Source organism: Amia ocellicauda, chromosome 2, assembly GCF_036373705.1.
Source record: "Amia ocellicauda isolate fAmiCal2 chromosome 2, fAmiCal2.hap1, whole genome shotgun sequence".
In the NCBI taxonomy this organism is placed as follows: domain Eukaryota; kingdom Metazoa; phylum Chordata; class Actinopteri; order Amiiformes; family Amiidae; genus Amia; species Amia ocellicauda.
The window spans coordinates 22,115,950-22,134,161 of NC_089851.1; the positions used below are offsets into that span (position 1 = coordinate 22,115,950).

At 37.4% G+C, this 18,212-nt stretch overlaps 2 protein-coding genes across 3 annotated transcripts in view; both read right to left on the reverse strand.

Moving 5' to 3' along the window:
- Positions 1-207: 207 nt before the first annotated feature.
- On the reverse strand, positions 208-9,751 carry cd226 (CD226 molecule). 2 transcript variants are annotated; one of them, XM_066689309.1, is made up of 6 exons: positions 9,567-9,751; positions 8,129-8,461; positions 7,278-7,619; positions 6,342-6,429; positions 5,369-5,417; positions 208-675 (listed from the first exon to the last, which is right to left on the reverse strand). In XM_066689309.1, the coding sequence occupies exons 1-6, from the start codon at positions 9,631-9,633 to the stop codon at positions 553-555; spliced, it is 1,002 nt and encodes a 333-aa protein (XP_066545406.1). In that variant the 5' UTR covers positions 9,634-9,751; the 3' UTR covers positions 208-552. The 2 variants fall into 2 exon arrangements, with proteins under 2 accessions (XP_066545406.1, XP_066545399.1); XM_066689302.1 differs by having other exon boundaries at positions 6,342-6,465.
- Positions 9,752-12,111: 2,360 nt separating this feature from the next.
- rttn (rotatin) overlaps positions 12,112-18,212 on the reverse strand; it is a 47,858-nt gene continuing 41,757 nt past the window's right edge. Inside the window, exons 45-49 of the mRNA XM_066721178.1 lie at positions 17,564-17,757; positions 17,016-17,283; positions 14,328-14,431; positions 13,160-13,229; positions 12,112-12,705 (exon numbers count right to left, since the gene is read on the reverse strand). Coding sequence (XP_066577275.1) covers positions 12,623-12,705; positions 13,160-13,229; positions 14,328-14,431; positions 17,016-17,283; positions 17,564-17,757 — 719 coding nt within the window. The 3' untranslated portion in view covers positions 12,112-12,622. The remainder of the gene's footprint in view (positions 12,706-13,159; positions 13,230-14,327; positions 14,432-17,015; positions 17,284-17,563; positions 17,758-18,212) is intronic.

An 18,212-nucleotide genomic window follows, 5' to 3' on the forward strand; every position in this document is an offset into this window, starting at 1 on the left:
GCACTCCCTTTAAGAGAGTGCTCCTAATCTCAGCTCGTTACCTGTATAAAAGACACCTGGGAGCCAGAAATCTTGCTGATTGATAGGGGATCAAATACTTATTTCCCTCATTAACATGCAAATCAATTTATATATTTTTTGAAATGCATTTTTCTGGATTTGTTTGCTTTTATTCTGTCTCTCACTGTTAAAATACACCTACCATTAAAATTATAGACTGATCATTTCTTTGTCAGTGGGCAAACGTACAAAATCAGCAGGGGATCAAATACTTTTTTCCCTCACTGTATATGCTTTAAACTGTGAATAATCAAAACCTTTGCATTGCCCAAAGAGTCATGTAAAATGTACACTGGATAAAACAGGATCTGAATATGGGTCAGTAATTTTGTCAAGAGATAATATACATTGCACATTTTACCACTGTCCATTCAGAATGACATCTGCCTCCTTTTCAGTCCTACATACACTCAGATATCCTGTTGAGATCACTTTTACAACATCCTGTCCAAATACTGCACTATTGTGATCTAAGAAAGCATGATTGCCTTATTACTTCTTCTTTGTTCGACGTGGTTGATTTGGAAGATTTATGTAGATATCATCCATTTCCTGCTGCTTGGGCCTTCTTTTCATTTTGTCATAAACAGCTGCCGGTTCATACTTGTTGTGTTGCTACAAGAATAAATATTGAGATATTTAAAGGAAGGTTTAACACATTGTTTAGTCTCTTTCCATGAAAAATTAAAGAAGCAGACACAAAAAAAATCTATCACAAATTGCTTTGAGAACTTACGATTGAGAATTACGGTTTGTTACAAACTCTTAAAAGTACCAAGGGCTAGATTTTGTTAAAAAAAAAACGTGTGTGCTGCAAATTGTTGTAAAGGGAATAGCTGTATTAAATAAAATAATTCTCACACTTCAAATTCCATGGCATTAATACGACAAAGGATTTGGTGTGCAAAAATACATTGTTTTAAGTTGAATAAAAAACATGATAGGTTGCGAATACAACCCCAGTTATCTGAAAAAGGAAGCACTGCCCAAGGGGGAGGGGTTTCTGCACACTGCCATAGGAACCTGATCAAAGCTGCCATTGGCCCTTGCGCTCGTCACTCAGAACAGGTCCCTTCCCACTTCCTGTTCTATAAAACAGGACGTCAGTGCAGGTTCGTCCTCTTTTTCCAGGAGCAGGACTCCTGTGCGACCTTGCAACACTTGGGCAGTGCTTCCTTTTTCAGATAATTGGGGTTGCATTCGCAACCTATCATTATCTTTCAAGTCGGAAGCACTGCCCAAGGGGGAGGAGTTACTGTATAACAAAACTCCAGACAGGAGCCACAGAGCCCCTTGAGGCCAACCTGGGTTGTTCAGGAGTGAGGACCGTATCATATACAAAGTGGGGCTACAGAGGTCAGCTCTTACACCCTCCGCTAACAATAGCAAGGCTGGCTGCTCTACTAGTGCATCTAGGAGCAAGGCCGTACATCTACTTGCACAATATATGGCACGGGCAATCAAACAACTTGTGCGCCCTCCGTGCATTAATGTGGTAGTGAACCCCTGATCCTGCAGGAGCGGGGCCACAGACCACTGAATAACACACAGCTGGCTAGTCAACTGAGTAGCCACAGCTGGACATAACAGTATAAACGTGGCAGCAGGAACATTCAAGAAATCACGTTCACTGACCGGTACAGAGCATCCAGCTACACTGTGCTGTCATAACAAATATACACCTCGCGGGCTGCAGGAAGTAGATCATGCACCACCACGTAACATGGCAGCAGTTGTGACCTATTAGCGCAGCTAATGCAGGACAACAGCCGGCTCTACCATGACAATCAAACCATAAACATTGTGGTGTGCAGGAAAACTGTTCATGCACTCTCTGCATAACATGGGAGCATTGGCAGCCTGCTCCACTAGCCCAGCTAGGAGCGAAGGCCACACCAACTCTACAATAAACAACAATTTACAGACATGTTCAAATGTGTTGGTACCCCTCCACAAAAAACAAAGAATGCACATTTGTCTCTGAAATAACTTGAAACTGACAAAAGTAATTGGCATCCACCATTGTTTATTCCATATTTAATAGAAATTAGACTTTGCTTTTGATTTTGTTTTTCAACATAATATTGTAAATAATAAAGCAAATGAAAATGGCATGGACAAAAATGATGGGACCCTCAAGCTAATATTTTGTTGCACAACCTTTAGAGGCAATCACTGCAATCAAACTCAATGAGTCTTCTGCACCTGTTAACAGGTAGTTTGGTCCACTCTTCCTGAGCAAACTGCTCCAGCTGTCTCAGGTTTGATGGGTGCTTCTCCAGACTGCAAGTTTCAGCTCTTTCCATAGATGTTCGATAGGATTCAGATCAGGACTCATAGAAAGCCACTTCAGAACAGTCCAATGTTTTGTTCTTATCCATTCTTGGGTGCTGTTAGCTGTGTGTTTTGGGTCATTATCCTGTTGGAGGACCCATGACCTGCGTCTGAGACAGAGCTTTCTGACACTGGGCAGTACGTTTCACTGTGCTGCCTGCGTAGACAGGAAGGCACAGATGTGGTCCATCCTGCTATTCAGGATAAGGATGGCCTCATCTTCCTCTCTGTCCATGGAGCCTGACCGCCGTTGCCAACGGCGCAGCAGGGAGGGGGCTAGCAACAAGTCAGAAGAGGGGGAGGGAGCCCGTGGGCATCACTCCACGATTCTTCCCTGTTTCTCATGTGCTTGCACGGGGGGCAAGCATGGCTGTAGCGACGCGCACCACAGGTATGTCAGGCAGGGGGGGCGCGGCTGCCGCGGGTGGAGCAGCTGCCATGGCAGGTGCGGTCGTGGCATTGGAAGCAGCAGCAGACGCAGGCAGAGAAGCTTGTGCGTGAGGCACGGCTGTCTCTGAAGCTGCATGTCTGGAGAAGGAGACAGAGGGGCTCGGGGAGAGGCAGAGGTCCAGGGCCACCGAACCCCTACTGTCAGACACCGGAGTGGGAGATCTGGTGCTTCAGGAGCGCCATTGCAACTTCCGGGTCTGCTGTCAGTTCACGCTCGCTTTCTGTGCCAAGACAGATGAGGCAGAGGACCTCACCACTCCAGACGAGCAAGGTGTGTCAGCCGCAAGCGGCACAATGGTGGGGGCGAGAAGAACTCATCACACCAAGTGCCATGTAGGCCCGTAGGCTTAACCACATCGTGTGTGCCAGGGTTTCCGGGGACACCAGGTGACGCAGAATCCGGGGTCCGAGGGGTCTGAGGGTAGTAGACCACCAGCCGTAGCGGGATCTAAAACCAAGGGCTGCACACAGGGACAAGGAGGCTAAGCAGAGCTCGTTCTCAGCTAACTGAGAGAGCAAGATCTCCTACAGCTGCAGTGAAGGCTGTAGTGCGGGCGCAAGCCAGCAGAGGAGCACCTCTCGCAGGCGAGATCTCTTACGACAGACTGAGGCTTAGGCCGGGCAGCTGGGCCTCGGATTTTACAGCCACTGCTAGCGCTCCTGCTGTGGAGGAAAAACCCTGTGGACAAAAAACCAACACAGCAAGTAATCGGATAATATATGGTACTATATTAACACGATTATTATTTTTAAAATTCTCTATTTGTGAACTGGAACTGAAACTGAAACTGAAATCGCAGGCGGAGCTCTGGTTCGCGGCCGGATAGGATCAGAAATAGCTATAAATATAACTAATATGACACACAGATGTAGCGAAATGGTGGTGAACAACACTATTTGTGAAGCCAGCCAGCTGAAATATGCAGTTTTTATTTTTTTATGCAACACACAGACACAGAAAGCTCACGTTCTCGTGTCCAGCGAAATGACAAAAGAGGACGAACCTGCGCAGACATCACGTTTTATGGAACAGGAAGTAGAAGGGACCTGTTCTGAGTGACGAGCGCAGGGGCCAATGGCAGCTTTGATAGAGTGACGTTTTCGATCAGGTTCATACGGAAGTGCACAGAAACCCCTCCCCTTGGGCAGTGCTTCCGACTTGAAAGATAACACTGTTTAGTTTAAATTGGATTCATGTTGAATGTATTGTCCATTCTGTATGCCACAGTGGTAATCTATCAGGCAAATTAAAAGCAAAACCTGAAAAGCATGACAACACATTTCTCACAAATTTGTGGTCATGACAGTTCACCTCTTCACATGTGGGTTTATTTCAGAGAAACAACCGCAAATATCATTCAAAGAATTAATAACGGTTTACATGGAGTGTTACGCTGGACACAGATGATGAAAGAGTAGGCCATGCCCATCTGTCCAGGAGCCATGATGATGCAGCCATGAAGATGTAATAATAATAATGTCAATAACTGTGTTATAACTATTAATGTAAAGATTAGTTGGTCTAATAATGGTAGAAGTAGTATGTGTAAAAAAAAAAGTTGACAGCACAGCAATTCCCATACATTTTCTTAGGCTATATAAGCACTATAGCTACTGATGGTTGGATAGAGGGGGCAGGGAAGGTACTTGTCACAATTAGGCTGTGCATTCACATGACATGTCTGAATAACTATATGAAAAAGCAAACAAAACTAAAACAGAATCGTCTGTAAGCTTAAAGCATTCACAAACCCATATATTCGGGCCGGAACTTTCATTTCAAAAGTATAAAATACACCAATGCATTTATTAGTTGTGGCCTACTGGGTAATGAATTACAGCCTATATTAATGTACTAAACAACAGGATTATGTTTAATGCGCTCAATCACAAATATGTATCAGTGTATTAATTAAAAACCTTGTGATGGGTTGATTGTCAACACAAGCACTTTGTAGAAATATTAAAACACTTATACTTTGCAAATAGATTTACAGTAACTTATGTACAGTGTGAGTGTTGAAACATGTACAAATGGTGTACATTTATTATTTGTCTATATATAAGTGGATAAAATGTTGTGTTATATCATGACAGTTTCATGACTTATTTTGCTCGACTGTCGACTGAAGCACAATCATGTGTCAGTTGTGCATGACACGTCATGAATGTACACTCATAGCGGGATTTCAATTCGCATGTAAAAGGCCCATTGTGTCAGCCTGGTGTACAGTGTGAGCTTTTAGATTTAATACAGTAAGTAGAGAAACAGTTCAGAGTAAAAGTCTTGTGGCTTTGCATGGGATCAAACATCTGTTTTTCAATCCAGACCCTAGTTTGTATGTGTATTGTAAACTTTAAACTGTAAACACTATTCAGATCTAAATATACATAATGGCCTGGTGTAAATGAATAATACAAATTAATGTATCAATTGCCTTTCTTCATTTTGAAAACTTAAGACTCTACTATTGCTAGCACCCTTAAATTAAGAGGAAAATTAAGAAAGGAAAATACAATTTACCCGTCTTTTTCCAGGTTGGAATTTGACTCTCATTAGTTTCTTTTTCCGCCTGAGAGAAATATAAATAAATAAAAGATAAATACATAGTTGACACATTTAACCAAACATTAAAATTATGATATATTGTATCAATTTAATACATAGTGGTTTTCCTTGCTAGCAAAGTTGGTCACGTGCTCCCTGCAAATTAGTGGCACTGTTTGCTCTTAATCTGGATTACTCAGAAATATTGGACTTTCCCTGATTTCATCTGATTTATTGTAATGGCAACAATTTCCAGAGTGAGAAACTCAATTGTGAAGAAATTCAAGTATTAAGATCCTGTTAAGGTACAAACACTTCACAGAGAAGTGAACCCTTCGAGTTCAGGACTAGGCTAACCCAGCGCCGCCAGTGCAGGATGGTGGATCCTCCGCAGGATATGAGCATGGGAAGTAAACTCGCAGACACAGAAGCCAGTTCGTTTCACTTCCATTCATTCTTGCTACAGCACACATTTTTATACACTCTAAGATCATGTTTTGCAAGAGTTCAGGGCAGTCCTTAAACTCGTGATTTTCAACAACATTCTTATAATAGAATCCTAAAGATCTGTTTGGATGTGGTTTAGGTTCCTCTCGAGCCCAGGGTCACGGCACCAGTTCAACAGTTCAGTGTACGTGACTAATGCTGGTTGTACAATAACAATCAAGTTCCTCCATAGTCCGAGGCGTGCTAACAAAGCAGTATCAGAGACAGACATTCAGCAATATACCGACAAAATAGTGATATAATATAGCAGAGTATTATACAGTGGGTATACACAATACATAGGGGGCAATTTTACCACAACAGATTGCTAAAGGAAATAAATGGCACAGTATTTTTACTTGAAACACATAACAAACAAACAAAAGACACCAGTAAAAATTGGAGTGGAATAGAATACAATAAATATATGAATGTATACATACATACATACATACATACATACCTGTGCAGAAAACTCACGGATGTAGCCACAATAATTAAAACAACAATTCCTGCTGCAGCAGCTCCAATATATATAAATGTGTTTTTCCCTGTAAATATATATAAAGACATCTTCTCATTCATTCCTGTAAATTAGACAAGGAACATTTAATGTATGCAGCCTTAAATGTTAAAAATGTACCTGTTTATTAATTAATTATATCCTTATGACATTCTGATAGTCGGTTTTAGCCTTTATACAAATGTGTTTTTGCCATACTTCAGATTACCAGGAACCTTTATAACAACACTATGATTCACACAACAATAGTCAGTCTGTTCACAACAGGTCAACATATAATGTTACTTTTGTTGGAACCAAAACATAAAAACCTACAAACAGATGTCAGAATGTAGCATGTTATCTGGGAGGGTGTTTCTTATGCTGATAGCACATATTTCAGCCACAAACAAGACACATGTGCTGTTGAGGTTTTATGTTTATGTATAAAACAAATTGAGTTAAGCCAGTCTATTATCATACGCTGCAGGCTGGTGAACTTTTCATAAATACTTTCCAAAAGCTATCGAGAGTGTATGGTCCCTTGCTGTGTCTATTGTATTAAGAATATTTTGGTCCTGACAGTTTGGCAACTAATATTCCCAAATGTGTTTTGAATTCCACTGGTGTCAGTCTTACTAGTCAATTGTAATGTGTTGCATTGAAACTGATATTTACAACAACTAGGAGCCTCGTTACTTAACCATATATACATACACCCACCCACCCACTGACACAACTTCATCAAAGGTCATTAAACATTTTGACCAGACCAAATTGTACATTATGATAGAATGTGATTATACATAAGTATAGCTAGACAAGGTTAAAATGAATATTAAAATATGCAAATGTGTTAAAATCAGAGATTTCTCGGATTAGAATTAGAATTCTCACCCCATTTAGGCCCATTCAAAGAGACTGTTGTTGTTTGATTTCCCGTCTCAGTACTGAAGTGACATTGGTAAATCCCACCATCTTCTTCCGTTATATTCGTGATCAGTATGCTGGCGTGTAATGCACTGCTGCAGTCGAACAGAATCCTGTTCTTGTAATCTGAACCAATGTAGATAGCATCTGAAAAATTGCAGAAGACTATGGTGTCTTTAGATTTCTCTCCAATCTTTTCAAAAGCCACATGGTAAACTGTACCATTCTGGTTATAGCGGCAATTAAGAGTGAAATTATGACCTTTTTCAACTACAGCCTCAGTTTCAGATTTAGTAGTAATAAAGTTGCCTGAAAAACAAAATAAATAGATATTATTAGTTTGTAGAAAAATACATCAATCTGAAAAAATGTAAGGAAACACATATATGTGCCCATTGACGCTATCAGTGTCAACTATCAGACAGAATAAACTAATTCCATGACTGGTTCTACATGTAAACATCAGACTTGGGAAAAAAATTCTATTCATCACTTATCTAATATTCAAGAAAACATATTTAAGCCCTAGATAAACATGCCCTTTAAGTTTTTGAGGGGTTTTGATACCAGAAACCAATTATAATATACATTCCTTTTTTTTCGAATTCTAGCTTTTTTTTTTTTTTTTTTTTTTTTTGGGTTGATGGTTTTGGGAGGAAATTAAACCTAAAGATCACCACCACCTCCATCCAATAAGCTGTGGTGAGTTGATTTATTCTATGCCACATTTACAGATGACCACATTGCAAACTGAAAGGCTTTATGTTGCCAAACATCTGCAAAACCCACTCTCACCCATTATGCGAAAATTACTTTACCTGCATTTTCCACAAGTATGTTTTTACTCCATGATCCCCCTGGAAATGTTTGTATGGAACAGTGATAAAAGCCAAGATCATCATCTGTGGTTTGATTGATTATAATGCTTCCATCTAACGGCAATGAATTAACAAATGTAACTCTTCCGTTAAATCTTCCCTTTGTTGTGGTGCCGAATGTTGTGTGGTACACTGCTACCTGTTCTTTCCCCTTGTTTGTTCTCTTTTCCCAGGATACCATACTGAGGTTACCCCTCCAGGGACACACACATTTCAGGGTCATATCCTTCTGCAGTTTCACAGTTGAATCAACAGGTCTTTTTAGGATGGTTTCTGAAATAATAGATGTTTAGGTATAACATTACAAATGTAAAGGTTTACTGTACAATTTGAACATATTTATGGACTGTCAATAAAAGCTGAACTGAGTTTCTAAAGATATTTTACCATTTGATTTCTGACATTGTTAATAAATATTGTAGAAGAAAATTATTACACTACAAAGACATTACGAGGCAAAAATAGATTATAACAGAAGGAATTTAGTTTTATGGCTGTAGTGGAGTCTGTAAATTAATATAATTTCTAATGAAATGTTTCATGGGATGCTAAAGGCAGTGTATATCTTATAATTTGAATGTTTTTAGTTTTTTTTACATTGTTCATGTCTTAAATAGAAATTTTACACATGATCCATAAAATAATAGCATTTTTTTGAAATTATGAATTGATTCCACTGAATTTAATATTAAATGGATCTTAATAAGCAGTCATTGATTTTCTAAAGATTTTATTGTAGAAAATGTATTCTCCCTATATATAAATCTACGTTGAAAATATTTTTGAAAACTTCTTCCTCGTCTCATATTCCAAAGCTTATATTAGAGTGTCATCTATTTATTGTATGAGTCAGAACACAAAACAAACCTTTCAACTAAAAGTAGCGAATGTACTAATTTTAAAATAGGTCAGGTGCCATTCTCATAAACAGGAATTTATTTGAATCTATAGAATAACGTGAGCTCTTAGTTAACTCTTAGACAACACATATCAAAATATGAATTAACCATAATCAATTTGTAAAGAAGCAAGTTAAAAAAAGGTTAGTTCTGATATACTACAAAGTTGATCAAATTACTTTGAAATGTAAATCGGTGCCTGTGATACTTTGAGAACACAAATTGTTCAGTAGTTTAACTGAGAAATAAACATGAAGTGTTACATTTAACAACCAACCAAAATTAAAAGAAAGAAAGAGACAAATGGATAGATACTGGTATATTTTGATTAATTGATTCAATAATTATTTAAAATATTTGTAATTATAATGGGATTTCAGTTCTTGCTCTTTGTTTTTCCAGATAACAGTATACAATATTAGATCTAGATATTTACTTATTTGCTTTTAAGGGAAAAAAAGAAAAAATATATATCTTACCTTTACATAAACTGAATACAATCAGAAGTACCATGAAGTACCAGTTATCCTTTTGTGTAGCTTCCATCTTACTCCACTTTGTGACTATGAATACTGCATTGATGAGCGAAACAGCACAAACCAGCACTTCCTGTCTCACGCATTGCAGTGCCTTCACTTAGTCATTATTTGCAAAAGACGAGGAACTCAGCATCAAGACTGAAAGTAAAATAATGTTTTAAGACCCTTTGAGTTTATCTCCAATTAGACCAGCTTCATTTGTATGCACCCCCCCACCCCTTTTCCACCCTTCATTTACACAGCTTAGATTGTTATTTTTGTTATGGAAAGCATTAAAAACCAAAACATTTAAGTAAGGATCTTGTTATTACGTGTGATTAGATAAGCATCTGCAGAGATGGGTTTTGTGATTTCCACTTCATGTCACATACATTGTTACAGTTGCACTGTGCAATGCTGGTGGGCTTATAGGGGGTCCTATGCAGTTGCTTCTGTTAGGAGTACATGGGGGCAACATTCTGTTTTCTAATCCTTGCTAATGAACACATATAACCCTTCCCAGAGAAGCATCAATGAAAGTTCTATCACACTATTGCAGATATGTTACACATAGTGTTGTGCCTTATTCGTTTATAGTATGTATGGCAAACAGACAGGATCTGTTCCAGTAGTAACTGTTGATTTGTTATGGTCTTTATAAGGCATATAGATGTAGAGTTGTCTGATTTACTTATTTAACTTCTTTGCTATCAAATGCTTCTGCTATATATATACACACACACACACACACACATTATATATTGTAACCTGCTGGGGGGGGGGTTCCTGGCTATGGCAGGATTCGAACCCTGGTTTCCCACACTACAGTGCAGCAACCTTACCGCATCACTAAAAAGCCCAGCGCTCTCAGCGAATTGTACTCTACTCTGCTGATATTTTGATCTTATGCGGTTGAGGTATGTGGAAAATAACTGCCATTTCTACACCAGAGAGGGTACTTACTAAAAATAATGTGTAATCCGCATTACTCACGCACTCCAAAACATGACAGCCTCCCTTATTATTAGCCGACTGACATTTCAGACACTGTAAAACAGATTTAATGTATACTTTGTCTGGGATAGTTTGTACCTTTTTGTACACAAAATACAGAAGTTACAATTAATTGTTATATTATCATCCAATATTGCTTGGGCTGCACAAATCCATATAGAGCATGGTGGTGTTGTTGACTAAACCTGGTGAAACTGTCAAATCATGATCTCGAGTTAAAGTGAGTTTGGCATTCTTGAGGCTTGTCCTTAGTGTGTTGTACTGACTCTCAAAAGACCTTTGTAATAAAACCTGTCGATTCCTGACTCCGGACACTGACTGTATTTGTAGACGAAAATACTTATATACATTGAATCTAAAGAGACTTCATTCTTGTAGATATTCACTTAAGAGGACAGAGCTGAGGGCTGTCAAAACCATCCAGAGACAATGCAGGTGTTAAACTCTGTAAATGTTCCTTTTCAATTCCATAAGCCCATAAGTCATACCAATTCTCTCAAATAACATGTGAACAAAACACTGAATCACTAGGAGTCCAGTCCCTTTATATTATTAGAAATCCCTACAACATTGGTTTTAGAATAAACAACACTAATGTAAAGCTCAGCTTGAGTTGACTTGTTCTGAAAGCCCTTATCTGGTTAAATAAAGGTTTGAATTTGAATAGCAAAACACAAACCTTTTGAAATATATAGTCATATATTTGTGTTTCAGTATAGCCAGCTTATCTGTATCATATTGTAACTTTCAATTAATTATTTCAGATTAAATTTGTACACGTTTTAGAATATATTTTACTTGGATGTACTCTCACTGGCAAACGGACAGTAAAAATAAAATACAGAATTGGAATCTTTTCCAAGGAAAGTCCATAAGGAAGCTTAGTATCAGTATTACAACAACGAGGGAACACTAAGCATTTGTGTTAATCAAGCACAATGAACAGTGATATTTTAAAACATGTTACATCATTTATATAGATCTTAAGACTTGGGTTTAAAATACATTAACAGATATAATATATTGAACTGGTGTTACTATATATTTTTCTTGTGATTTATATAATTTAAAACAAATAAGTCTCAGAACTCCATGCTTTTACCAGTGAATAATGTTGGTTTTAATCAGCTGTGACAATCACTAATGTTTTCATAAGCTATGCTGATTTATACAAATCTAAATTATACTGACCAATAGTAATACTATATCTTTATGTTACCAAACACTTTAAATTTTAGTTGGGTTTAGGTCATTAAATGCACTTGTAGATATTTAGCCTCTGCCATATTACATTACCGCCTATACAGTTGTAGAAGACTTAATCAGATTGCATGTTCAATAAATTAAATTACACCAAGATTAAAGCTGAGCTATGCACACAGATTTAAGCTTTACCTGACATTCTTTTCTGACATCATTACTTCTCTAGTGACTTGTAATAAACAGTAAACATACACAGAAAAAACATAATACAAAAACAAAACAAATCAAATTACTTTCGACTGTTTTTATTGTAATATATATAACATGAATACTGGAGTTTGTAGAAGACTAGGTACTTGTAAGGTTGTTTGTTTTCGTCACACCTTAACATTTCATTATCTAACGAGAGCTTTACCGTTAGCCATGTCATCACAGAATAAAACGATTACTCAAACACAATTAAGTAACAGATAACTGAAATGGGATCCTTTTTATTCCTGGGGGAATGTGGCCCTGAATATCTGGATTTGCATCCCACTGATCTAACCACGTTACTGGTTTAAGAAAAAAATAGGATTCAAAATCCGATTACATTAAAACACTGTATATAGCATATATGAATGCTGATTTTAAAAAATAAATACAAATTAACAAAAATACTATATATACATATATCTGAAACTAATTATCTACAGTAATATAGTACATAACATTTTTATTCCTTCACAAATAATGTGAACAATTTATATGTACTTTCTAGTAGTGGTAGAAATGAAGAATATTCACAATTGAAATGCTTCTTAATTGTTCAAAAGGAAGGTTAGTTTTTCAAGACACTTAAGTAGGTAAGAAATCAGTGGTTCATCATTGGCGCTTGCCGATTCTGTGAAGATAAAGATAAAAGTATTATATACCAAAAGCACATTGATCAGTTTCCATTTAATAAATTATACTGATGGTATAAAGAAAGTAACCATATAGATGTAAATCAAGATGCATGTATGGTGTACAAATTAAGTAACATCTTTTTGTTCCAAGTCAATTCAAACCATGTTGAAACCGGTAAAACTAGTAAACATAAAATGTTCAGATCTCACAATAGCAGAAAGCAACAGGGTGATGAAACATTTCTGCAGATCTAATGTTTTTGCAGCAAAAAATTGGCAGCAAACAGAACATGTTTCTTTTAATGAAATGTATGCAATCAAAATGAACATATTTAATAAACCACTTGGAGCAATTCAGTAGGGTTCATCTAAATAACTTTTTCTGTATTACCCTGAAAACAAGTGAAACAAATAACCAATTTTAATGTAGCAATCATACTTCATAAATACCTTTTCTTGCCATGTCGTATGCGTCATCTACTTTGGATTTGATGGACGGGTTCTTTAAAGTCACCTTTGCCTTTGAATGACAATGTAATATTTATGTAAAAAGCTACAAAAAGAGCAGCTATTTAATAAAATCTAAAGTCTAAAACTGTCCATACAGTGGACAATTGTAGTTAAAAGTATTCACACACTTACTTTGAAAATGTTACTATGTGATTCAATTGCTTTCAAAATTACTTGTAAATATATATATATATTTTTTGTTGAACATTGATTAATAATTTGAAATCTATAAATTGAACGGTGATACTTCCTCACTGTGCCGAAAGCAGAGACCTGACCACGTCACTGAATTTCAGAAATAAACTACACACCAGACTTTGGGCTAGAATTACAGCATGAATTCCAACAACAGACAACACCAAAAATGAAGGTAGGTTATGTGCATAATGTATTACTCTAAATTATGCTCTCTAAACAACCTAAATGTAACCACTAAATCATTCCTACCTTAATTAGAAATCTAACCTTCAGATTTTCCACTTTATTTATTTATTTATTTGTGACATTCTTAAACTTTCAAATCTTCAGTTAATACAGATATGACAATTAATTAGACTAACACCCAATTCATTTTCAGAATCCCCTTTCAACTGCATTACAGATATGGTCATTAATTAGTTTAACGTTATAATAATATTCAGAACCTATAAATTGAACTATTTAAGTGCAGAACGAAGACAATATTTACTATAACATATTGTCTTGCATCAGCAAGATACCTGCCCCTTTATAAGGCCGAACAGCAGCCTGTACACCAACCCTAGCCAACAGCACAATTTCAAGCTCGACCCATTCAAACCCACACTTGATTTGGTTAAGGCAGTAGAAAAGCAACCCTAACCTTAACAAAAGCCCAAGTTTACTGGGAACTCTAACCCTAAACCTAGCATTGACCATCATTTTAACACTTAACTTTAGACGAATACGTAAATACATTATTCAAAATAATTATCTTTTACCAACTTATATATGAACCTTAGGTAATTTCTACCTTTACCTGTATTCCTAATTAAAACAGTCTGATTACATTTTCTAATTTATTTATTTTTCACTTTGAGCTTAATCGTTTAATTCCATTATTTCAGTTTTAATTTCTTGGAAGTGTTACCTTTTGACAGTTATGAAGCAGGGCCCACAGGGCTGAAGCTCCAATAGCCTGGATGTCTGGAAGTTTACTCTCCAAGCAGGATGACAGCACTCCCACTGCTTTATCTGGAAGAACACACTGAATTGAATTAAACAAGTCTGGATTTTAGTTTTGCTTTAATTTCATTTCCCCAGCTGTAATGTCCCATAATACATGTGTGGAGTGAAGATTGAAGAGAATTACAAGTGAAGAGTAAATGCATTTACATATAATTACGAGGTCAAGAATGAAATAAAAGTAGAGTCAAGAAAACAAAAGCAATGTTTATATCAAATAAAAATCAGGCAAGACGACATCAACAATTATGAGATTTGTGGTCAAATATAATGAAGTGAAAAACAAGTGTCCAAAATAAAAAGATGACCCAAAATGGTTTTCCATATTTCAACTTTGTGCTTAAATTCTTAAGAACCCAATGTCACAAACATTTAACAAGCTTGATAAAAATACTGTATGCATGACATATATGTTTTGCTGGGTCCACAAAGGTTAAACATAAGGCATTTGATCATTGTGTGCTACCCATTTAAACAAATGTAACTTGGATCCTGAATGCAAAAATTACAAGAGAATTTGGCAGATTTACAACAAGATAAAATGATGACACAAGAAACAAGCGGACTTATGAAGAAGATACATGAAATAGTCAAGACATTAATCAAAAGTTAATTAGTGAGCAATGCAAAACAGTAAGGCAACGTATTACTGAAGATGTAAGAAAGTTTAGCAACGACCTAATTGAAGAAATCATTTGAAATCATGGGAACATCAAAAATGCAAAACAACGCCTACAAATAGGAAAGAATCAAATCATTTCACTGTCAAATGATGATGGAACAATAATAAAAAAAAAAGTCAAACGAGCCTTTTCATGTAGGAGGATGATGAGCTTCTTCAGTTGACTGTAGATAATTAATTAAAGAGGGCATGCAGGGGATTTTATGACAATTTTTTAATGAAAAATACTTTCTGTAAAGAGCCTAATAATAATCTACCTGCAATGAGCGCTTTATTGCTGGCTGTTACAATGAATACATTATTGTATCTCGATGTCAAGGAACCTACAGTGAGGGAAAAAAGTATTTGATCCCCTGCTGAATTTGTATGTTTGCCCACTGACAAAGAAATGAACAATCTATCATTGTAATGGTAGGTGTATTTTAACAGTGAGAAACAGAATAACAAAAAAATCCAGAAAAATGCATTTCAAAAAAGTTATACATTGATTTGCATGTTAATGAGGGAAATAAGTATTTGACCCTTTCGACTTAGTACTTGGTGGCAAAACCCTTGTTGGCAATCACAGAGGTCAGACGTTTCTTGTAGTTGGCCACCAGGTTTGCACACATCTCAGGAGGGATTTTGTCCCACTCCTCTTTGCAGATCCTCTCCAAGTCATTAAGGTTTCGAGGCTGACGTATGCCAACTCGAACCTTCAGCTCCCTCCACAGATTTTCTATGGGATTAAGGTCTGGAGGCTGGCTAGGCCACTCCAGGACCTTAATGTGCTTCTTCTTGAGCCACTCCTTTGTTGCCTTGGCTGTGTGTTTTGGGTCATTGTCATGCTGGAATACCCATCCACGACCCATTTTCAATTCCCTGGCTGAGGGAAGGAGATTTTCACCCAAGATTTGACGGTACATGGCCCCGTCCATCGTCCCTTTGAGGCTGTGCAGTTGTCCTGTCCCCTTAGCAGAAAAACACCCCCAAAGCATAATGTTTCCACCTCCATGTTTGACGATGGGGATGGTGTTCTTGGGGTCATTCCTCCTCCTCCAAACACGGTGAGTTGAGTTGATGCCAAAGAGCTCGATTTTGGTCTCATCTGACCACAACACTTTCACCCAGTTCTCCTCTGAATCATTCAGATGTTCATTGGCAAACTTCAGACGGGCCTGTACATGTGCTTTCTTGAGCAGGGGGACCTTGCGGGCGCTGCAGGATTTCAGTCCTTCATGGCGTATTGTGTTACCAATTGTTTTCTTGGTGACTATGGTCCCAGCTGCCTTGAGATCATTAACAAGATCCTCTCGTGTAGTTCTGGGCTGATTCCTCACTGTTCTCATGATCTTGAAACTCCACGAGGTGAGATCTTGCATGGAAACCCAGACCGAAGGAGACTGACAGTTATTTTGTATTTCTTCCATTTGCAAATAATCGCACCAACTGTTGTCACCTTCTCACCAAGCTGCTTGGCGATGGTCTTGTAGCCCATTCCAGCCTTGTGTAGGTCTACAATCTTGTCCCTGACATCCTTGGACAGCTCTTTGGTCTTGGCCATGGTGGAGAGTTTGGAATCTGATTTATTAATTGCTTCTGTGGACAGGTGTCTTTTATACAGGTAACGAGCTGAGATTAGGAGCAGTCCCTTTAAGAGAGTGCTCCTAATCTCAGCTCATTACCTGTATAAAAGACACCTGGGAGCCAGAAATCTTGCTGATTGATAGGGGATCAAATACTTATTTCCCTCATTAACATGCAAATCAATGTATAACTTTTTTGAAATGCGTTTTTCTGGATTTGTTTGTTGTTATTCTCAAATACTTTTTTCCCTCACTGTACTTTATACATAGTAAGGCAGATATCTGTGTGTGGGCCTACATAACGAGTCCGATATCAAATGCTCTAGTTGTGTAAAAGCAGTCTCACCGTTAGCCAGAATCTTTAGCTTGTTGGTCGAACTGAAACAGATGTTGTGCAGAATAAGGAGAGCTGCAGGCCTACTGCTGCGCGGTTTGTACCGAGACATCTCTATGAGCAGCTCCAAACTCCCATTGATCTTCAGTATGATCTGTTGTCCGTCTTCTCCAAAGGACATGTTCAGTAAAAGTTTTAACCACAGGCTCACCAAGGGGCTAATCAATTTAGATCCTGGCTTAGGAAGTGACAAGGAGAGGAAGTTTTGAAGGAAGTTGCTCTGAAAAAGTACAGAGAAAAATTTGGTCAGCATGTTTTTTCTGTTCTACATGTTCTATATTAAAAAATATCCTATCATTAATTATAATTCTGTGTAATATAACTGCATATTTCTACATAAATAACTAATTGAATAAATGGATAAACAAACAAGGCTTTACCTAGAACATTTCAGAACAATGACAGGGGAAAGGGAAAATAAAATTATAAAATCTAAATAAGTATGATATGTATTTTTTCTAAAATGTTATCTTACAGTAAAACCAAATGTATTATTTTACCTTCTGAAGAAGCCCTTTACAGTCGTGACAAATGGCGAGATTGGAGAGCAGAGAGAAAGCCAATTGCTGTATATTGCTGTTCTCAGGAGATTTCTGGGTAGCAAGCTTCATGATGCTGTGCATTAGAGAGGTACTTGCAGGACCTCTTGGAAAACTGTTCGGTCCTGCACTACTCCAGCAAAGGGAGCTGCAAGCTAAAAGAGAAAAGTTAATACAGCAAAATTATGGCTTCGTTAATGGCAAATACTACACTTCTAAGGCTGTTTTCATAACAGAATACAGAAACCTAATATGTCCTCATAACAATAATCATTTTTACAGCAATGCACAACATATTTCACTACAGTGAGATCTTCACGACTTCATCACACAAATCCTCATCGAACCTTGGCACCGTATGAAACCCTTGGGTTAGCAAGAACTTTGAAGTTCAAAACAAAACCATTTAAAGTGTGGTTTTACATTCTCACCCTAGAAATGACAACAATGGTTACAACCACAGAAATGAAGCAGCTATTTCACAGAAGGTCATGGATCCCAAATATAATGCCAACAACTGTGAGAGTGAACTTGTAGCTGAATAAGTATGTTTGTACTTCAGAGGCAATCAATTATTTTGTATGAATCTCTAGCTTACAAAGAACAACAT

Excerpts from the sequence above, each read along its gene's own strand:
- cd226 (XM_066689302.1), bottom strand. The coding sequence starts at position 9,633 with ATGGAAGCTACACAAAAGGATAACTGGTACTTCATGGTACTTCTGATT. Across the intron at positions 8,462-9,566 it reads TGTATTCAGTTTATGTAAAG|AAACCATCCTAAAAAGACCT; the intron begins GTAAGATATATA and ends CTATTATTTCAG. Across the intron at positions 676-5,368 it reads TCCAACCTGGAAAAAGACGG|CAACACAACAAGTATGAACC; the intron begins GTAAATTGTATT and ends TTATTCTTGTAG.